The sequence below is a fragment of the Macrotis lagotis genome, chromosome 7 (genome assembly GCF_037893015.1).
Source record: "Macrotis lagotis isolate mMagLag1 chromosome 7, bilby.v1.9.chrom.fasta, whole genome shotgun sequence".
Classification (NCBI taxonomy): Eukaryota; Metazoa; Chordata; class Mammalia; order Peramelemorphia; family Peramelidae; genus Macrotis; species Macrotis lagotis.
In genome coordinates, this window is record NC_133664.1 from 66,480,588 (window position 1) to 66,504,405 (window position 23,818).

At 35.9% G+C, this 23,818-nt stretch overlaps 1 protein-coding gene across 1 annotated transcript; it reads right to left on the bottom strand.

The window, feature by feature from the left end:
- On the bottom strand, positions 1-22,215 carry LOC141494060 (phthioceranic/hydroxyphthioceranic acid synthase-like). Its single transcript, XM_074195233.1, is given in 10 exon segments — positions 1-1,121; positions 1,124-4,009; positions 4,012-5,001; positions 5,004-5,046; positions 5,048-5,512; positions 10,303-10,484; positions 12,558-12,761; positions 15,887-16,047; positions 17,071-17,191; positions 22,161-22,215. Coding segments are annotated over 10 exon segments (6,228 nt in total).
- Between the last annotated feature and the right edge of the window lie 1,603 nt (positions 22,216-23,818).

Sequence of the window (23,818 nt, forward strand, 5' to 3'; positions counted from 1 at the left end):
CTAAGTCTTCTCATTTGTTTTATTTTTGTCATTGTCTTCATAGTTGACTGTTTCATTTGATTTTTCATCCAAAAGCAATTTTAAGGTCAGCATAGTTGCATCAGGGTCCAGTAGTTTGACAAAAGGAACATCCAGCTTTTTGTCATGGAAGAACTTATTTTTCAGGGACATAGCTGCCATAGAGTCTATGCCAAGTGATTTAAGAGATGTGTCTATCAAAATGTCTTTAAGATTGGTATTGCTGAGTTCATTTACTAGGGAGTTAACATAAATGTCATTCTCTGACTGAGATGAATTTTCATGAACAAGTAACTTAACATCCAACTTCCTGGTTTCTTCTTGGAAAATTGTCGAAAAATGGACTTGGAGAGATGGAACCTGTGTAAAATAGTAATCTTGTAAATTTTTGTAGTCAAATTTAATAATTGCTTGTTGAGGATTATTCAGAAGCAAGCATTTATGAAAGTAGTTAAAAATTTCAGATTTCTGAAGAGTAAGTATTCCTTTGCTTGCCAAAAATTTTTGAATGTTTTCTTTGTTTAGCAATAGCCCAAGATTCAAAGCTCCCCAGTTAATAGATTGACCAGCAAGTCCACAGTTCCTCCGATAATGGCAGAAGATATCTAGAAAGGAGTTAGCAGCAACATAGTTTGTTTGGTTTGCATTTCCAAGGAATGAAGTAACAGATGAATGACAGACAAAATAATCCAACTCATACCCTTTAGTAGCACAGTGAAGATTTATCACTCCTGCAACTTTGGGACTTAGCACCTTCTCAAAGTGAGTGAGGTTCAGAGTTTCAAGATGTCCATCATCCAGCACAACTGCGCTGTGGAATATCCCTTTGATTGTATCCTTTGGAAAGATATGGCCAATATAATTGAACACCTTTTTCACCTCAGAGGTGGTACTCACATCATACTGTAAGCTGATGATCTTGCAGTTTTCATTCTGACTTTCAAAAGATTGTATTTCTTTATGTTGCTCAGCATTTGGACTTCTTGAAAGAATCACCACAGAGCCACCCCCATTCTGGACAATAAATCTTACTGTTTCTAAGCCAAGACCAGAGAGTCCACCTGCCACAATATACACTGCATTTGATTTAAATAATTTCTTTTCTTAGGTATGTATGAAAATTCACCTTCTGGTAAACTTCCTCCCAGAACAACAAGTGGAATGGCTGTGCATGTGAAGTAGGAGACAAGAGCTGGCTCTGCACATGCAAATGATTTATTTTTTTGAAAAACAGAATAATCTAAGTTTGTAATCTGTTTCGACTTCATTGAATCTATCCATTCAAAGACAGCCAAATTGGTGTGTAGCAGAGCTGATTTCTGAAAAATCTCGCTCAGGTTTACTGTGTGAATCTGAATATGTTCCCAGCCATTATAAAAGAGTTTCTGCAGAAATTCAGGCTGGTGACTCCCATAAACAAACACCACATCTTTGAGGTGGGAAAGACCAGAGAACATCTCTACATAAAAGCTTGTTAATGGGGGTAGAAAAATGAGAGCTTGACAATTTTTCACCTTATTTCATAGATTGGATGAAGGTGAGACATGGCTGACTTTCCATTTATCTTTGGCAACAGAAGTTATCACTTTGCTTAGAATAGACCCAGATTCAGTGGAGATGATGGCAAGGGAAGCAAGAGGCTTTGCCTTTGGAGATAATATCTGAGTAAGAATCTTCCAGGCTATTATGAAGTATGACAGGCAAGGTGCATTTACAAGAACTGGGAACTTTGTGGTATCAAGACAGACAGACTCCAGAATTAAGACCCTCGATGATGCAACAACTGGGAAGCATGTGGCAATATGATCCCCGACCTTTACTTCTTTCACCCCTTTACCTATGTTGGTTACTTTACCACTGAAGTCCAGGGCTAGCAACTGATATTTTTCTGTGGTGTGCTCAGTCCAATACAGGGTCTTTCCAAAGGTCAAACTAGAGGCGCTAACAGGAAAATAGTCTTCTGAATGAATGCATATGTTTTCTATCTGAACTTCAACAGTGTGATTTTCAAGGTAAGTAACCCTATGATCTAATAAATGGGCAGACAGATCTGTTACCTTATATGGATCTGATGTGTATAAAGTAAACATTTCAGAGTTCTGAAGGTGATTTGAAGATGGGATATCATCAGCATCTTGAAAAGAGGTAAGTTTGACTTCATTCATGTAAATTTTTCCCTGATCAATCCAGAGTTCAGGATAATCTTCCCCTTTATAATTAATGATCGCTTGTGCTAAACTTGCTATGTCCTGTTTATTTGTAAAACTAATATCTATCATCTTAAAGGTGATCTCTGGCACTTCCATAAAACAGCTTCTTATCATCCCAGGCAGAACATATCCAGGATTAATGTGATTCACATTTCTTGAGGTTGTGCGGTAGGTGACGATTGTCACAGAACAATGACATTTTTGTTTTCGCAAGGCCATGATAATTTGGCAGAGGGCCTCACAACACTTAGCTGAATGTTGCATAATTAGCATTGCTGGAGTTTCCTCGCTTAATCTTTGAATTCCCCACATGAATAAGACATCATGGAAGTCCTTGATCTCCCTTCTCATAATGTCACCTGTCCCTTCAGAATTTTGAGTGGCTTCCCACTTGGACTTCTTGTGTAAGTACTTTTTTAGCAGTTGTGCTACTCCGAATTGGTCAGCAAACACAATGAACTGTGGCAGTTTATCTGAATTCTGGGCCATTGGGATAGGAGAGATCTCTGTCCATTCATTTTCTAGAAAGATGTTATCAGTGCCAGTCATTTGCATCACAAACTTGAACCCTACATTCTTCAGTTCGGCCAACACTTGGCCGTGCTTATTTGTGAAGCATCCACACACTTCAACGTAGTTCTCAGTGGACTTGGTGGTTTTTATATATATATGCATTTCCTCTTCCAGGTGCCCCAAGACTGTAAGGCTGCCGATGGTGGTTGGAAATCCAGGTTTTCCTTCATTTTCTATGCTTTTGGTGGCCGTCATTGCAGTCATTTGCAAGAAACAATCCAATAGCACAGGGTGGATGTGATAGTCATGTATCTCTCTTCTGGTTTCTTCATTCACTGTGATGATTGTGATGCCTTCTTTTAGCTTATCACAGTATAAAATATCACTTAGTTGTTTAAATATGGGGCCATATTGAAAACCAATAAGGGGGAGGGCTTCGTAAACTTTATTAATGTCTATGATTGATTTGCACCTTTGTAGGATGCCCTTAAGGCAGAGATGGTTTTTTCCATTCAAAGTTTTAGTCATTTTTACAACTCTACCTGTTGCATAAATTGCAGATGATAAGGAAACAATTTTGAATTTTGTTTCTGTTTTTCCTGATTCCACTTGGATCTTCAAATCTTGGAAATTTTGTTTTATCACACAGGGAGCTAAAAAGGTGATGCTCATCTGATAATTCTTTAAAGGTATTGTGGGTCTTGCGCTATTCATTACTGAGGCAAAGCCGAGCTCTACAAACAGCGCACTAGGAACCAAAGGCATGTCATTGTTTTTGTGCTCAAAGACATAGGGGGTGGTATCTTGGGATATTGTGCAGGTGAATTCTAAGCCATTATTTGCATTGCTAACAAGAGGATGATTGACACTTACAGTGTTCTGATGCTGCTGAAGACTTTGCAGGTATTCTTTGAGATTCTGATGATCAAATTGAAATCTAGGGTAGTCTGTTGGAACTGCTTTCAACCCATCATAGAAGTGTGGCCAATTGATTTTATATCCCAAATCAAATAGATTTTCTACTAGAGTAAAAAGGGTCTCATAAGTTTTCTCCTTTTGTAGGGAAGGAAGAATAAGTGTGTGTTCTCCTAAAATATCCTTGATGATTCTTTTGAAATATGGCTTAGGGCCTATTTCAACAAATACTAGGTTTTTCCTTCCTTGAGGTAATGTCGTGATGGCATCTGTGAAAGCAACTGGCTCGTGAACGTTCCTGGCCCAATATTTGCCATTAATTAAATCTCTTTTAGAAATTGCTCTTCCCGTGTTGAAATCATTTCAGCTTCTGGTTCCTGTTTCTCCAGATCTCCTATTTTTTCCATAATGTCCTTGATCATTGAATCCATTATATAACTGTGGTAAGCAGCTGAAACGGGCAAGATATATAGAAATATGTTTCTTTTCCCAAACTGCTGTGTGAGTTCTTCATGAATGACACTCACAGCATCTGTATCTCCAGACAAAGTACAACAGTAGGGACTATTGAAAGATGCGATGCACACCTTTCCAGAGTAAGGCTCCAAGGTTTTTGAGATCTCCTCTGTAGGGATGTTTCCAACGACCAACATTTTTCCTCCAATCATGTTTGATTGAAGCATGATCCTATAATGAATAATCTTCACAGCATCTTCAAGAGAAAGAAACCCAGAACAGTGGGCAGCAGCTGCTTCCCCAATTGATGAACCTAGGACAACAGCAGGCTTAATACCCCAGAACTTCAGGAGGGATGCTAGAGCCACCTGAATTATGAAGAGGATGGGCTGGGCTATGCTAGGTCTTGAAAAATCATCAAATTCTTTTTCTATCAAGTCCAGGAACCTAGTGGGGTCATATTGAAGAAACAGGTTAGCAATTTCTTGGCACTTTTCTTTGAACACTGATTCAGAATTGAGCAGGACCTTGCCCATCCCCTTATAATGGACTCCGTTACCACAGAACGCAAATACTAATTGAGGGGTCCCCTTTGTATGAAGTATTTGTGCTTTACTTGCTGAATTAAGTTTTTGTTGCAGATTCTCTATGGAAGCTGTCGCAAGTGCTTTTCTATATATGTGATTGGCATGGTTCCTTCTACATGCTGATGTGTAGGCTAGATTCTGCAATGATTCTTGGTTTCCTTGACTCAGCTGTTGAGCAGTATCTTCCATTGTGAGCTTGATGGATTTTCTAGAAGCTGCAGAAAGGATAAATATTTCATAGGGTCTTTTAAGAGGTATATACTGAGGTTGCTGCTTATATTGTCTGACAACGATGTGAGCATGGTCCCCCCAAATCCAAAACTGCTTATACCAGCCACTCTACCAAATATCTGTGGACTCTTCCCATTTCTCTACTTTTGTTGGAATGGAAAGATTTAAATTTTCAGTATTTATGCTACTCACACTCTCTGAATAGTGGAGAGATGGGACGATCTTTTCATGTTTCATCATGAGAAGGACTTTAATGAAGCCAGCTATTCCAGCAGCTGACTCACTATGACCAATGTTGCCTTTCACTGACCCAATCTTCAAGGGAGGTACGTTAGCAGATCTTCTTTTACCAACAATGTTACCTAAACTCTCTGCTTCCGTGAGGTCTCCAGCAGGCGTTCCTGTGCCATGAACTTCAATATACTAGACATTGGATGGGTTGATGTGGGTTGAATAAATGCTCTTGAGGAGTTTCTCCTGTTGCTTCTGTGTGGGCCTGGTGATGGGACTTACTGATCGCCCATCTTGATTCACTGCACTGATGCTGATGATACCCCAGATTTTATTGCAGTCTTCTAGTGCCTGTTATAGAAAATATGACTCAGTAACATGGAATAGTATAGGTTTCCTAATTTAAAAAATCCAAAGGGGAAATGGAATGTTTTATTTTGAATGAATAATTTGCTATTTTGGAATGAATTATCAATTTGCTTTGCCATTTTTGAAGTAGTTTTATCAATAGAGAAATACATGCATATATTATGTATGTGTTTATATATGTGTGTGTTTAATATGTATTTATAAAAATGAAGCAATTTGAGAGCTATGGAGTTGGGCAATTGACCATTATGCTATGTTAGTTTTTATTTTGTGATTTGTAAGTTAGAACATTGATATTTATCTGAAAACCACACAAGGAATTTAAGATTTAACTCTATTTCTTATGCTTTTTTATTTTCTTCTAGTAAGAAGTTTTTTCTTATGGATTTTGTGGGAGCAGAAGAATATATACTCTTTAACATGGGAATCTGTAGTTGTAAGAAGGAGACTCTGATATGGGACCCAATCCAGAATTGGTTTTAGGAGTTCTGAGTGACCCAGGGGCTTATTTATGATAAAGTAGTTCCAAGTCTCCAAGGACCAGATCAGAGTTACTGGGGATCAGGAACCATTCTATTCTTTTAAAATTCTGGATTTTTTGGGGGGGATGACCCAGGTTATGAATAGAATGTGATAGATTGACTTATAATAGTATGGTTTTTTGGTAATGGTTGTATAGTCTATTTTGACATGTTAGGCACAATATCTGTTTTCTTTTATAAAACCTGATTGGGGGGGAAAGATGTTATCAATTATCAGGTAGTATCCAGGATTAGGAATATAATTGTACTCTGCCTTGGTTAGACCATATGTTTGATACCTCTTTCAGTTCTTGATATTATATTTTAGAAAGGACATTAATAAGCTTGGCTATGTCCAGAGGAAGGTAAACAGGATGGTAAAGCATATCATGATCATGGCATACAAGGCTCATTTGAAGAAGTTAGGTCTGTTAAGACAGAAAACAAAGGATTTATGGTCAACAGGAAAGCCTGTCAAATATTTGAAAGGGCTATGATCTAAAAGAGGGATTAGACTTCTGCAAGAGGGATTATGTTTGTTCTGCTTGGCACTAGAGGGGGAAAATAGGAATAATAGGCAGAAGAAGCAAAAAAAAAATTTAGGCTTGATATGAGGAAAAGCCCCAATGGCAACCCTTAGAACTATTGAAAAACAAATGGACTATTTTGAGACAATGAATTCTTTTCCCTAGAGATCTTTAAGCAAAAGCTGCATGATCACTTATCAAGGGTATAATAGAAAAGATTCTTATTTATGTATATAATAGATTATATTAGTTGGCATCTAAGGTCTGAGCTACTCTAATTCTGAGAACTGACATGGACCCCATCTAAAACGTCTATTATTCTAGGGGTGCTAATGTATATAGAGTATGTAGAATCAGTACATTAGTACATATATCTTGGACGGACATTGTGTACAGACATTTACCAGACTCAGAATTGAACAGAACCCAGAATGCAGAGTGAATACTTTGGGGCACCGGTGCTTTGAATGGCCCCAAGCTTCTCCATGAAACAAAGGCTTATCTTTTTAGTACTATTTCTCTTTTGGTGATGCTGTATGGACCCAGGTAAAAGAATACCACAAGCCTTAAAGTATTAAAATTAAGAGCAATCCAAAGGATAATGGAAAATAAAAATGAATAAATTATGATATATTACCAACCAATAATCATGAAAGAGTAGCATAAATTAGATCTATGTAAAAGAAAGTGGGTTACCTAGGTGGTGCAAAGGATAGAGCACTAAACTTGGAAATCAGAAAGACTTATCTTAATGAGTTCAAATCCAGTTTCAGACACTTAATAGTTTTGTGACCCTGAGCAAGTCACTTAACTCTGTTTGCCTCAACTTTCTGATCTGTAAAATGAGCTGGTAAAACCACTCTAATATCTCTGCCAAGAAAACCCCAAGTGGAGTCATGAAGAGTCAGACAAGACTGAAACAATTGAATAAAAACAACAAAAGAAGATGAAAGTGGAGGAAAAATAGCTTGTGTACTTCACTGTTATCTAAGCAATGTTAAGAGAAAGTAAGAAATGCCACCTGCCCAATGGGTAGAACTCCTCTGGGGAATTTTTGGGGAAATAGAGATATGAATCACACAAGATAAAATGGTAATGATGGATTGCTGTCTGTATCATTGGAAAGAGGACCCACATTGTTGTCATCACAGGTTTCATCAAGTATTAAAGCATCAAAATTGAGCTGATCTGCATGAGGGAAAATGTCCTTTCCTCCCTGCCCTATCCTTTAGAGTACAAACAATCCAAGCAGAATCAACATAGCAGAAGTGTTATATACTTATTTTACAACCGACAAAAGGAAACATGGAATTTTCTTTCTTGAAAGTTCAAAGTTTTTAATTTTACTTTAGATGTGCTATAAGGTTCAAGAAATGTGGATGTTATGGAAGTGAACATTTCCTGAATATAACTTTTGTTTTCAATCCAAGGAAGTTTTGAAGTTTCTCTGAAGATTGTTAAAGAAAATGAAGAACTTTGGGGATACATTAAGCACAAACTTGATAAATGTTTATTCCTTGATTGGTCTCCTCCTGAGAGATAAGATTAAACTAAAAAGTATATTAAATATCATCATCTGATCTCAAAGCATTTTTTTCATTCCTCTTATATAAACTTGTATTGCTATTTGCATTCAATTTATTCTATACAATACAACCAATATTTAAGTATGTGTACACAGCACTAAGAATATAAAGGTGATTAAAAAAAAACAGACCCTGACTTGAAGAAGATGCCTTTTACATTCTTTTCCAGTGTAATTTCCATCACTTAAGTCTGTCTTCATTATCTCCTACCTGGATCATTGCAATAGTTTCTAAATTGTTTTGCTTATGTTTGTTCAGTTTTTCCTCACTTTGAATATGTTGCATATTCTGTTACCAGGTTAATCTTATTAAAGAACAACCTTAATCATGTTTCTTATGATTTCCAACACTTTTAGTGGGTATTCACTGCTTAGTTATCATCCTACATCTCTCCTCCCTAGGGTTTAAAGTTCCTGTTTGAATAGTAGAGATTTTTTTTGAGAGGTAGAAATTAAAAACTAATTTTTAATAGATGAGAAATTAAAGTTTCTCATGCTGTGTATGTATGTATGCTTAAAAGATGCTGTGATGTGATCTTGACTGTATTATAATCAGGTGAATTTAAAAACTAGTTGAATGATTAGACCTAAAGAGTAGTGATTAATGGTTAGATGTCAGCTTTGGAGGTCTCAAGTGCCCTGGAAGTCTAGGCATGGTGGCATGCTGTTTATCATTTTTACCAGTGATTTGAATAAAGTTATAGCTAGCACATGGATCAAAGTTGTACCTGATTCCAAGCTGGGTGGGAGAGCTAATATACTAGATGAAATCAGACCAATTATAGTAACATCAAATTTAGTACCGATAAATAAAGGACAGTATAGTTTCAAAAATCACCTTTACAAGTACAGTGTGCAGTAGGCATGGTTAGATGATCACCTGAAAAATTTTGGGGTAATTATAGGGGACTGCAAGTTCATTATGAGGTAGCAACATGATATGTTAGCCAAAAAAACTAATGCCACCTTAAGTTGCCTGAAGAAAGACATAGCTCTGGTTTGGTAAGGTAATAGTTCTCTTGGACTCTGTCTTGTTTATATTAACCCATGTTATATTATGTTGTGTATACCTTTTTTTTTGCATATACCATATTTTGAAGAGGACGTTAAGATTGTCCAAAGGAGGGAAAGGACCGTGAATTTATGGCATATGAGAATCAGTTGATATAAGTGGGAATATTTAGCCTGGAGAAGAGAAGACTTGGGGAAGACATGAAAACTATTTTATTATTTGAAGGCCTGGAAGATGAGAAGAGGCCTTAAATATATTCTTCTTGGTGTCATAGAGGGAAGAACTAGAAACAAAGGGAGGAGATTGCAAAGAGGAAAATCTAGGCATGATATTAAGAAAAACTTTCTGAGACAGGGGTCAACAATGAAATGGGCTACATTGAATGTATTAGGTCAACCCTGACTGTAGGTCTTCAAGGAAAATCTTGATAACCATAAGTTGGATATGTTATTCAGGTGAAAAAGGTAATAAAGGCAATTTCTGAGTTTCCTTTTATCATTGACATTCTTTGATTCTGTAAACATAAGAACTGGAATTAATTGAAAGAAGTTCAAGTCCCTACTTTAATACTTACAGAAGAAATTATTTTAATTTCTCATCTGTAAAATGGATATAATATTTTTTCTACCTATTTCATGGGGTGGTTGTAAGGATTGTGCAAAATATATGGTATTGTTATAATATTGACTAGCTTAATATTATTGGTGGAATGAATTTTGTTGTTATTCAGTAATTTTTCTTTTCTTTTCTTTTTTTTGCAAGGCAAATGGGGTTAAGTGGCTTGCCCAAGGCCACACAGCTAGGTAATTATTAAGTGTCTGAGGCTGGATTTGAACTCAGGTCCTCCTGACTCCAGGGCTGGTGCTCTATCCACTGTGCCACCTAGCTACCCCTATTCAGTAATTTTTCAATCATGTCTGATTCTTCAAGACCCTATTTGGGATTTTCTTGGCAAAAACTAGAATGGTTGCCATTTCTTTCTCCAACTAATGTTATAAATGAAGAATCTGAGTCAAATAGTGTTAAGTGACTTGCCCAGAGGCCAGATTTGAATCCAGGAAAATGAGTCTTACAAATTATAGTTGTATTCAACAATTTTCATACAAAAAATTTTACTCAAAATTTACCTTCTTTAGAGGCTTCAATAAGACAGCACCACAGCCTTCACCTCTTCCATAACCATCTGCTCTCGTGGTAAAGGGTTTACTCATCCCATCTGGTGTTATCATCTTGGCTTTACTCAGCATTATGTTAACATGAGGATCTAAAGTGTAACTCACTCCACCACAGAGAGCTGCTTCACAGTCTCCTGCAGTGGGTGGGTGGGTGGGGGGGAGACTATTTGCCTAAAAGAAATAGACTTTGATTTAAATAAATAAGAGTTTTAAAAAAACAATTTTTCAGTGACAGGATCTGGTGAATGTAAAAAAAAAAAACCTTTTCCTAAAGGTAAATGTTCAATAATCTATGTTTCCTTTCCCTTAAGTCTTCTCTATTTTTTAGCTACATATTCCTCAGCCCTCTTATAAGTGTATACTCCTTTTGATTGTTAAATTTTTAATGCTGTAGACTTTGTGTTCTCAGCTCTATGAGTTAATGTTTTATTGGATTTTTAGAGTTTAACAGAAAGAAATGATTTTCACTGGTTAGGCCTATTTTTATTCCTTTAGTTTATGTTGTTTGTCTTTACAGTTGTGTCTCCCTCTTCACAATCCCATTTGGGGTTTTCTTGGCAACGACACTGAAGGAGTTTGCTATTTCCTTCTCCAGCTCATTCTACAAATAGGGTTAAAGTGTCTGAGGCTGGATTCGAATTCAAGATGAGTCTTCCTGAGGCCAAGGTTGGCGATTTACCCACTGCAACATCTAACTACCCATTTTTTTTTTTTTAAGGACCAGATTCAATTTGGACTTTGGATGCGTGAGCAAAGCATTGTGCTTATGACATCCGGAATTCTTGTTTTAAATGTTACTTAAGAAGAATATTAGTTGGGGCAGCTAAGTGGCGCAGTGTATAAAGCACCGGCCCTGGAGTCAGGAGTACCTGGGTTCAAATCTGGTCTCAGACACTTAATAATTACCTAGTTGTGTGGCCTTGGGCAAGCCACTTAACCCCATTTGCCTTGCAAAAACCTAAAAAAAGAAGAATATTAGTGCTAGAGTAGTGAAAAAAGGTCAGATTTTACCTAGCCCATTAAAAAAAACTTATTTAAGGCAATGGGGTTAAGTAACTTGCCTAAGATCACACAGCTAGACAATTATTAAGTGTCTGTGGCTGGATTTGAACTCAGGTCCTCCTGACTCCTGGGCTGCTACTCTATCCAATGTGCCACCTAACTGCCCCCCAGCCCATTTTTTTAAAGATGTGTTATTAAGATAGGTAAGTCCCTTAACTTCATTTGAATTTTAGACATTTGGAACAATAATATCTATGGCATCTCATAGGGTTGTGAGGATCAAATGAAATAACGCATGGAAAGTGCTTTGTAAACTTTAAAATATTATGTCAATCTTGGCTCCTATTCTACAAGGTATCCTCAAAATCTCAGGGCAGTTTTCAGATTTAAAAGCTGGCTTGTCACAATGCATTAGCATTGTTCTTAGCATGTTTGTTGATTGAATGATTGATGGAATTTCTAATCCTATTTTTTGCCATTAATTAATCATTATCACCTTGACATGTCAAGTTACCTTTTCAAAATAGAGATTCAAATGGCTTGATCTCTGGAGGCCCTTTCACTTGTCATAATTCTTGTTCCTAAATTCTGCAATGGTTTTCAGATTAATTAAATATAGAGAACCTAGAAATAGAATTTGAGAAACCTACTATTGTTTCTCACTTTGCTTTGAAGCATTTGACTTTCTGGATATGGTTGATCAAGCAAATCATATGATGTTTCAGCCAACAATAGATAAACTCAATTGCAGCATTTTTGGTGATAAATAGAGGGAAGAAGAAAACTGAAGTTTCATTCAACTACAGAGAATCTCAATCGCATCTTTCTTGGTGACCAAAGTCTACTCACTCTTACCAATGTAATAATCAATACTGACTCTTGAGGATTGATTGGTGAAGTATATCTTCCATAAACAAAGGTGAAGGTAGTAGATTATAGGTGATTATAACTATAGATTATTAGGTAGATAATATAATTATAGATTATGAAGAGGCAGATTAATATTTAAGTCATATGTTTTCAGACAAGGACAATGTTTTGTTTGCACTTACTTGTTATAAAGGAAGAATTCTATTGGGAAAAGAAAAGTGATGTTTTAAAAACTATATGAATAAATTATTAAAAAGAAAAACCCAATAATAAGTAATGCAGTACTTATCAGCAATACTACATTATTTTATAGGTTACTCAAGTTCAAAAAATACCTTGTTTAATTGAAAGGGATGCATAATGCAATGCAACAAGAGATGCTGAGCATGCAGTATCCAATGTAATCGATGGTCCAGTTAGATTAAATGCATATGAAATCCTGTTAGCAGCTAGGCTCATTGCAGATCCAGTGACATTATAATGGTTCAAAGATTTTGGAAGTTTGGAGGTCATGCAGTCATAATCTCAATTCATAAGACCTATAAGTAAATTAAAAAATTTAAGTGAGAGACTTAGGAAGAATATATAGCAGAAATGTAAATTCTGAATCTAAATTATTTTTCTGTTTTGAATATCTGTATTATTTTCAATGGGTGCTTTCATTTTATTCGAGCATCTTTACTTCACATAGTTATCAGTTTTCCAACCAGATTGGCAATAAAATTGATCTGTGCAAAATGAATCTTTTTTTTTGCTAATGTGAAATGTGGAGGGTACACACACATCACACCCATGCACCCAGCATTGTTTTCTAACAAAATGAGTTGAAAACATTGTTAAGGAAGACCAGCTGAAAGACATCTGAAAGGTTAACATGACATACTTTAGTTTCTTGTTGGATTTATTAAATATCTACTCAAGTTCTGAGTGACATATAAAAAGTATTTTTATTGCTATAATTTGTTTTTCTATTACTTTCATTTGCAAATATTTCCCTCTTTCCTCTCAACTGAGAGAACCATCCCTGGTAACATAGTTTTTAAAAAAAAAGAAAAAAAATCAGTGTAGCCAAACCAAGCAATGCTCCCTCATAGAACTCTTGTGAAATACGGACAATGATTTGTGACCACTGCAAGATGTTCTAGTTCTTATCATTGTGGCCTCAACTCCCACCACTACAAAAAGAATTTCTCAAATTGTACCACTGATCATAAATCATGAAGTCCAATGACTTTTTCCTCTGTTCCTGGTTGTTCTATAGCTTTTGACACTGTTGACAAGTTATTAATACTTTTTTTTCATTGGGATATTATCAATTTTGGGAAAATCCATTTTGCAAAGTCCCACTCTCCATATTTTCTTTCTATGCCTTTTCCTATCTATGCAATTACTCCATTTCTGACTCCTCACTTTCCTGACCTCTTCAAAAGGTTTTGTCCTTTAGTTCCTCCCTTGGACAGCCTTAATCCTTCCATAGCTTCAGCTTTAATGTATTTGTTCTGTATTGTTGTGTATTTTAATTATTGTATGCTGAACACTCTGTGATGAGAGACAGTGTTTTATCCAAATTTTAATTGGTTTGTCCCAAAAGTCTTAGTGCAGTTTGAAGTTTTGGTAGCTTTATTTTTAATTTTTAAAATTTTAAAAAAATTTTTTTGATAGATTTATTTTTAAATAAGCTTATGACTCCACTAAGACTTTAAAAACATTTTTTGAAAGGCAATGGGGTTAAGTGACTTGCCCAAGATCACACAACTATGTAATTATTAAGTGTCTGAGGCCAAATTTGAACTCAGGTCCTCCTGACTCCAAGGCTGGTGCAAAGTACAGAGCTCTGCACTTATTAGACATAATGAATATAGATCAATTTGAATTGAACCTGCTAACTTCAAACATGTGATTCTGAAAACTTTGCTTCATTCTTTTTTCTTTCTGAGGTATCTCTAAGATGTCTTGAGGATGGGCACAATACCATAGTTTACCTGTGGGTGTAATCATTTTCATTTCATTAAATTCAGTTTGACAATTCCTTAAATCCACAGATAAAATGTCTCATTATTTTATTTTGCAACTTCAAACTTTTATATTTTGAACTTTTTAGTATAGGAAATATCTATCAATAAAAATTGGCATGTAGTTAGGAATACTTGATATTCCTAAACCAATCAGAGTTTGGTTTTTCCATTAAAATGATTAATTTATCTGAGGTACCACCTCACACCTCTCAGACTGGCCAATATGACCAGAAAGGATAATAATCATTGTTGGAAGGGTTGTGGGAAATCTGGGATACTATTACACTGTTGGTGGAGCTGTGAACTCATCCAAACTTTCTGGAGAGAAATTTGGAATTACACCCAAAGGGCAGCAAAAATGATCATACCCTTTGACCCAACAATACCACTACTGGGTCTATACCCTGAAGAGATGATGGAAAAGGTAAAAACATCACTTGTACAAAAAATATTCATAGTAGCCCTGTTTGTGGTGGCAAAGAATTGGAAATCAAGTAAATGTCCTTCAATTGTGGAATGACTTAGCAAACTGTGGTATATGCATGTCATGGAACACTATTGTTCTATTAGAAACCAGGAGGGATGGGAATTCAGGGAAGCCTGGAGGGATTTGCATGAACTGATGCTGAGTGAGATGAGCAGAACCAGAAAAACACCGTACACCCTAACAGCAACATGGGAGTGATGATCAACCTTGAAGGATTCACTCGTTCCATCAGTGCAACAATTGGGGACAATTTTGGGCTGTCTGCAAAGCAGAGTGCCATCTGTATACAGATAAGGAGCTGTGGAGTTTGAACAAAGTTCAAGGCCTATTCCCTTTATTTAGGAAAAAAACCCAGATATCTTATTGTCTGATCTTGTTATCTCTTATTCTTTATGTCTCTTCCTTAAGGATATGATTTCTCTCTCATCACACTCAATTTGGATCAATGTACAACATGGAAACAAAGTAAAGATTGACAGATTGCTTTCCATGGTGGAGTGGGGGTGGGGGAGGGAAGTTAGATTGGGGGAAAATTGTAAAAGTCAAATAATATCTTTAATAAAAAAATAAATAAAATGATTAATTTAAACTATGGCATGGATATACACAAATGAAAACTGAAATTAAATTCACCAAATAACTTATTAATAAAAATAATATCACTAGATTGTAGCTAACAAACTTTTAAAAAAACTAGGCCTCTATTCTATATGATTGCAAAATAATATCTTAGAAAGTAAGGAAAAGGGGCGGCTAGGTGGCTCAGTGGATAGAGCACCGGCCCTGGAGTCAGGAGTACCTGAGTTCAAATCCGACCTCAGACACTTAATAATTACCTAGCTGTGTGGCCTTGGGCAAGCCACTTAACCCCATTTGCATTGGGGAAAAAACCTACCAAAAGAAAGTAAGAAAAAACATTACGAGATAGAAATATAATGCAATCATGCCAGCCTCACTTTTCATGAACTGCAAGTCTATTCAGGAGTGAATAGACAAGAGGAGAGCCAAACATTTCCTGCATTTAAAATTTTTGTTCAATATACATTCATTTTTACCTAAAAGCTAAACTCTGCTGATACATCATAGTGTTACAGTCACTGCTCTTTGCATTTTTTAATTGGTTCCTGACTAAGCATAGATCATTCCACTCCTACTGGCTCACCAATGAAAACTCCAATGCTGGTGTCAGATACATCATCACTGGGGATTCCAGCACTCTCCAGAGTTCTGTAAGCGCATTCCAAGAGTATCTTGTGCTGTGGGTCCAGACGCTCAGCTTCTGCATCACTGATACTGAAGAATTTGTTGTCAAATTCATTAAACCTATGAAAGACAAGTAGAAAAAAAAGAGTATTGAAATAGCACCTAGTGAGTAGTTACTTTGGCATTTTTTTGAAACTGGTTACAAGAACTAGAATCATGATAGTTTCTTGTCATACATCTATTGAAAGCATCAAGGAAGCTAAGCATTTTGGTTCAAATACTTCCCCTTGTCCATGATCAATTTCACTAAATTCCTCATTCATTTAGGATTTTAAAAAAACAAATAAATAGATATATAAAGGATATAAATGTAATTTTTATATATGTATTATATATAATATATTTACATATATATGTAAAATGAAGAGATAGAAGGTGATTTCAGAGAGTTAGGACTCCAGAAGATTTGAAATGAGTCTTAAAGGGATCTAGGAAAACTAAGGAGCTGGGGTGATGAGGAAGGACATTCCAGTCATGAGGGACAAAGATAGGGCATGGGGTGCCATGGGCAAGGAGGAGCAAGTTGGTCAATATAACTGGAGTGATCATGAAAAGCAGTAAAGTGGGAAGAGACTGGAAATGTTGTTAAGGGGCCAAGTAACAAAAACCTTTGCATGACAACCAGATGCTTTACATTTTATCACAAGGGCTATAGGTAGTCATTAGAGTTTACTGAGTGTATGTGGGATGTGGGAAATCCCAGATGGCACCGAAGTTGCAAACCTTGGGTAGCTGGGAGGATGCTGGCATAGAGGACAATAATAAATAAGTTTGAAAGTGGGTGGTTGGAAAAGGATGATTCATTCTGTTTAGACATATTGAGTTCAAAATGCTCAAAGGAAATCCAGTTCAAGATATGAAAAAGCAGCCAGTGTAGCAAAAAAGATGGAGAAGGAACCGACAGATATGTAGGAGGAGAATAAAGACAGAACAATATCACAAAAGCCAAGGAAAGAGAGAGTATTCAGAAGGAGGGAGTGGTCATCAGCATCAATATTAGAATCTTTAATAGGATTTTAAGAATGAAGTCTGGTTCTGAATAATTAGAATATATATTTACAGAAATTCTAGGAACAGTCTCACCCTTCAACAAAAGCGCCTTGTCTTGTCAAGCTTTTACCAGGTTTGTTCTCTTCTGGATCATACCATTCTTCAACATTAAACCTTTCACAGGGTATCTCTGTTGTGCAGTTTCGGCCTTCTCCTGTTGAAATAATTTCATTTTTTCTATTTGTTTTAATAATTAGCTGAATGGCTTTCAACTAAATTCATTTCTTGATTTCTTTCTAAGCTCACTCTCAAGAGCCATCTTCACAAAGCCTTAGAATATTAGAAAACCTCCAGAGTAACCAATGTCTTCCCAACCAAACTGCCTGGTTTTGTATATGTCTTGCATATAATTATTTTTTATGTTGTCTCCCTGTAATATGTGTTTTCTTTCCCATAGAACATAAACTGTTTGAGGATAGAGTTTCATTTTTGTGTGCTTAACATAAAACCTGACCTGTTAAAACCAAATGTTTTTACAATGGCAAAAGTTTCTCAAAAATAAACTATAAAAGCAACCAAAAAGAATACAAGGAGGGAAAGAAAGAACTATAAGGAGCTTACCTATATGAAAAATACTTTGATGACTTCTTTTTAACATAAATGCATGTGAAAAGTGGGGTTTATAGTTTTGAAAATGTTCTATGCATATAGTAGATCCTTAATTGAATTTAATAGTATCATGTTTAGAGAGAGACTTTCATAATTTAAGTCTTCTTAACCATTATTTTTGCCTCTATAACATCTTGCATATATATATCTATATATACACACCTCTTTTCTAGTGACATTGCCACCACCCTATAACTCATTTTTTATCGCCTCTCATCTAGTCTGGGTGTGCCAGAGTAGAGTATTGGACTTGAAGTCAAGGAGAATTGCATGACTGTCACAGGACAAGTCATTTACATTCTCTGGGCCATTTCCTCTTCTTTGAATTGAAATAATAATGTAATTTTCCATTGTATCATTCTAAAAAGGTTGAGTGATTATTATGCATCAGATTTTGGTCTCCTAACTTCACAGAAATGCTATTTATATCAGAGCAGAAGCAACTGAGTGAGATATTTTTCAAATATGTCATATAAAAAAGAATATTTGGGTAGAAGAAATCAGTAGAAGTTTCTTAATACAGTAAATGTATTTTTTTCCCTTATGAGATTCATTTAATGCCAGCCTGGTGATAGGTCTTCTGGGATTTATGTTTGCTTTAATTTAGCCTAATATACATTAATTTATCACCTTCTCAGGTTGCCCTGGGCTAGATGCTAAGCTTTGCTAGAGAGATGGAAGAACAGTAAATTACATACTCTAGATATGTACAAAAAAAAAAGATAAATTCAAGGCAAAGTGTTTTGGGGTCATTTAACATCCATTTTATAAAGTACCTACTATGTGCAGAACATTATCATCTGGAAGCACAAAAATAATTATGAAAACAGTCCCTACTCTCAAGAAGCTGACATTCTACTGAGGGTGTAAGGTCAGGGGATACAGGAGACATATGGTTTAGAAAATACAGTTGAGGAAGAAGAGAATTGCTACCATTGGGAGGGAAGGAGAAGCAGGAAAGGTTTCTCAGAGGTGAACCTTGAAGAAAACTGGACATTCCAGAAAATCCAAGTAAGGGGGAAGAACTCCCAAATGTAGATGTGGGAAATTCAACTAAAAAAGTTACTAAGCATCCATCATATGCAAGGTAAGATGCTGGGCAAAGGGGATACAGAGAGGAAAAGCACAGCAGTCTCTCTGCCCTCAGAAAGCTTCCATTCCACTGAGGGAACTCAAATGTACAAGACTAAATCTAGTTCAAGGAAAATTATGGGGGGGGGGGGAGAACAATAGGGAGGGAAAGGATCGAGGAAGTCTTCAGTCAAAGTTTAGTTTTAACTAAAGACTTTACGGGGTGGCTAGGTGGTGCAGTGGATAAAGCACTGGCCCTGGAGTCAGGAGTACCTGGGTTCAAATCTGGTCTCAGACACTTAATAATTACCTAGCTGTGTGGCCTTGGGCAAGCCACTTAACCCCATTTGCCTTACAAAAACCTAAAAAAAAAGGCTTTACCTATTGGAAGTGAGAGATAAATATTAAGGTTAGAACTGTATTGCATCAGTGACATCCCTTTGACTACTCTCAGAGGATTGGCAAGAAACTGCTCTGAAATTAAGGTTTTTAAAGTACTAGTTGTATGACCTTGGGCAAATCACTTAAACCAGATTGCTTCACATGCAGGGCTATCTCCAGTCATATCTGGCCACTGGATCCAGGTGACCCTGGAAGAGAAAGTGAGGTTGGTGACTTAGCACAGTCCTCTTCACTCAAATCCACTTCATGTGCATGTTTTGGCATCACCTCCCTGATGTCATGGTCTTTATTGAGAACAAAAGACTGATGTGATATCGTAGTATTGGGATGTGCAAGATCTTGGAAATCCCCAAGGTACCCACAGCAGATAGGTTGACATTTTGTTTTTGCATCACTTATAACTTTCATGCATACTTTACTAGTTTTAAAATTTTGAATCTTTGTCAAATAAAATACTGTATACAGTTAAATAAGTTCTATCTATTCATTTGAGAAGTCAACTATATATTAAGAAATACAGGAAATTTAGGGAAGAGGTAAGGTTTTGCCAGAGGTGGAAACTTGAGGTTTAGGCTCAGGTTTCCTGACTCCAGAGTCAGTATTTTACCTTTTATGCCAGTTAGCTTTACTTTAAATTCATTTTAGTTTCAGTTTTGAATTCTTTCCCTGATCTCTCTTTCCCACTCAATGAAAAGAAAAGAAAAACAGAATCTGTTATAAATATTTATAGTCAAGCAAAACAATATTAACCATATTAACCATTCTTCACCCACCCACCCAGGCCCTCAAAAAAAAAAAAGAAAAAATATGCTTTAATTTCTACTCTGAGATCAACAGTTTTCTCTCTAGAGGTGCATATCATGTTTCATCACTAGTCTTTTGGAATTGTGGTGGGTCATTGCATAGATCAATGTTCCTAAATCTTTTAAAGTTGATCACCCTAGGGGTGGCTAGGTGGTGCAGTGGATAAAGCACCGGCCTTGGAGTCAGGAGTACCTGGGTTCAAATCCGATCTCAGACACTTAATAATTACCTAGCTGTGTGGCCTTGGGCAAGCCACTTAACCCCGTTTGCCTTGCAAAAAAAACCCACCTAAAGTTGATCACCTTTACACATTGCTATTGTCTAAATTGTTCTCCTGGTTCTGCTTTGCATCAGTTCATATAAGTCTTTCCAGATTTTTCTTTTCTTTTTTTAAAAATGTATTTATTTATTTTCTAATTCTATGTAAAGATAGATAGCTTCAATGTGCATTTAAAAAAAATTTATCCCCCCTTAAGTAATATGATATAGGTTATATATGTATGCACAATCACATAACACCTATTTCAATGTCCCCATATTTCCACAGTCATGCTATGAAAGAAGAATCAGAACAAAAGGGAAAAACCACAAGAAAGGAAAAACCAAAAACATTTTAAGAAATGAAAATTGTCTGCTTTGATCTGCATTCAGACTCCATAGTTCTTTCTCTAGTTGTGGATGGCATTTTCCATCTCATCTTTTAGAATTGTCTTTGATCATTATATTGCTGAGAAGAGCTGTCTATCATAGTTGATCATCATATAGTTGTTTTTACAGTGTTGTCCTGGTTCTGCTTCCTCAGGTACAGTTCTAACCAAGTCAGTACTCTGAACTGAGGAAAAACTCAGGAAGCAACCTGGGAGTTCCCTCTCAACCAACACATAGAAATGAGAATCCAGTTCAAAACTGCCTTGATTAATCCATCACAGAGCAATATCACCACCAAGCCACCCCTGAATCCTCTGATCTCGTCTCTTCCGAAGTACCTCCTTTCTCCTGCAGCTTTCTCAAGGTGTTTTCTATGGCATGACTCCTTTCTCTCTTTCTCACTCCCTAACCAAACACCTTCCACAATGACCTTCCTCAGGTACAGTTCTTTTAAAATTTTTATTTATTTATTTAAGGCAATGGGGTTAAGTGACTTTCCCAAGGTCACACAGCTAGATAATTATTAAGTGTCTGAGGTCGGATATGAACTCAGCTACTCCTCAGGTACAATTCTAACCAAATCAATGCCAGGTTCAAAAATGATTCTCCATTACCTCAAGGATAATAGATGAACTCCTTGTCCTGACATTTAAAACTTTCCATAGTCTGACTCCTATTTGCTTTTCCAGTTATAACTCATACTATATCTCTTAATGAACTCTACATTCCAGATGCATCCAGAGAGGGCACTGTGGAGATTAAATACAGCCCAAAGCTTACTGTTTTCAGTTTTTCAATTTTGTTTTATGTATTATGTTGTTAATTTCTCTCTAATTTTTTCCTTCTGTTTGGATTTGATTTTTCATTCACAATGTGATTAGTATGGATCTACATTTAACATAATTAAACATGAGGAGCTTTCTGTCAGGGGAGGGAAGGGAGGAAGGGTGAAAAATGTATAACTCAAAACCTTATAAAAAATGATTGATGAAAACTACCATTGCATGTTGTTGGAAAAACAAATAAATAAAAATATTTTAAAACATTTTAGCTAAATGTATCCTTAGATAAAATGATATTGATAATCATGAATAACAAAATAATTCTTTATATTTGTTAAAAAAAATCAATTCCATTACTTAATGGCTACATTTTATAGATAATCTTTAGGCTTTCCTTCCCATGGGACAGTAAATCATGAGTAATTTGGTTAGACTGGTAAAACCTCAGATAGGTAGATCCTCAGAAATATCAGACTAAAAAAATTTGAACTTTTCTCATATCTTTAAAATACATTGGATGCATAGCATGGGAAAAAAAGGAAAGATTATCAGATTGGTTTCTGTGGGAGGGGAAGGCAGAAGGAAGGGAGGGTGGGGAAAAAACTATAACATGCAAAACCTTCCAAAAGTGATAGGTACAAACTATTATCATATGTAATTAGAAATAAAACATTTATATAATAAAAATAAAGTATATTGGGAAATTAAACTTCTTTGTTAAATATGTTATAAATGAAGCATAGGATATTTGTATATTTTATAAGTTCCAAAAATCCTATGGCATATCACTGCTGTTACCACACTTACCTCCTGGAAAATTGCATCCTATTCCCACAATTGCAATTTCATTGCTGGTTTCCATCATTTCTCAGTTGCTTTACAACTGAAAAATAAACAAATAAATATGGAAATAAAGTAAAACCAACAATTTCAGATAAAATAAAAATAAAATTTACTTCTACTAAAAAGGACTATTTGACAAAACACACCCCAGACATTTTGCTAATGGTATTTTATTCTGCATCTATTTAAAAACTGGCCTGTAAGATTATATGAAATCATTTTAATTTTAAAAATTACATGTACCTACAAGTGGTTACTTGCCTTTTTATCTGGGGCTAGTAAAATGTTTATGCACTCAGCTTTAAATGATTGACTTAATTATTAAACTATCTGAATACTTCCTTGGAATAAGGGAGACTGGTGAGAAAAAAATAGATGAGTATATTTTTGGTGCTCACATCCTATTGAAATGGTGTTAATTCACAGAAAGAAATGTTTGGTAGTAGTGATATGATTATCATTTTCACCTTTTAAGACTAGAGGGTCATAGAATTTAAAACTGAAATATGTTTTAGAGCTGATAATCCAGTACATTATTATTTTACAGATGAAGAAATTGAAACCCAGTGAGGTTAAGATGTGCACAAAGAAATAAATAGTAAATACAAATTTTGGGCAAAGAACCTGGGAGTTGGAAAGAAAGAGACATTCTGCTCCTGGGAACTAGGGAGGGGAAAAATGAATAGGGACTATTATTTCTCATCCTTATGATAGTTTCAACTATAGTGTCTTACTCATATTGGACTTATTATTTGTGTGAAACTGGGCAAGTAATTGAGTCACTTCTATTGGACTCAATGGCCTCTGAAGTTACTGCCAACTCTAGATCCTTTGGGGAGGAGATGGGTAGAGGAGGAGTGGTGCAGAAATGGCTAGGGCTGAGGCTTAGCATTCCTAGGGGGTAGAACAACCCACTCTGGCTATATGGTCATCTTATGCAGATGCTTAATGGAATTAAATGAAATAACAAGCAAAATGTTGTTAACAAATTGAATTGGATTGTTGAAAAAAAGAAGACCATAACCCTAGATTAGAGAGAAAACTAGACTGGGGATAAGGCAGACATTCTGTTTCTGGTGCTATCAGGGGAGAACAGGATAGGCACTGTTTGGTTCTCATCATCCCTAGATCCTTTGTCCTTACTAGGTATTTGTGAAATGGTTGATATTATCACTTTGTGGCCAAAATAAACAGTATAGATATGGTTTCAATGAAGATGTTTTAAAAGGGTTTTAAAAGAAAGCTTCCCATTAAAAAAGTCTTAAGAATTATAGCTTTGAGGGGGTGGCTAGGTGGTACAGTGGATAGAGCCCCGGCCCTGGAGTCAGGAGTACCTGAGTTCAAACCCAGCCTCAGACACTTAATAATTACCTATCTGTGTGGCCTTGGGCAAATCACTTAACCCCATTGCCTTGCAAAAAAAAACCTAAACAAATTAAATTAAATAAAAAAAAGACTGATAGTTTGAGTTATGAAAGATTAGGTAGAAAATAAAGAATTTCTTTAGGTTAAAATAAGCTTGTTCTTAATACATGTTCTTTAATCAGTATATAGTGGGCTGCAAGTGAATATATCCCTCAAATTTGAGAATGAAGTTTTTTTAGAAGTCACTATTTGAAGTT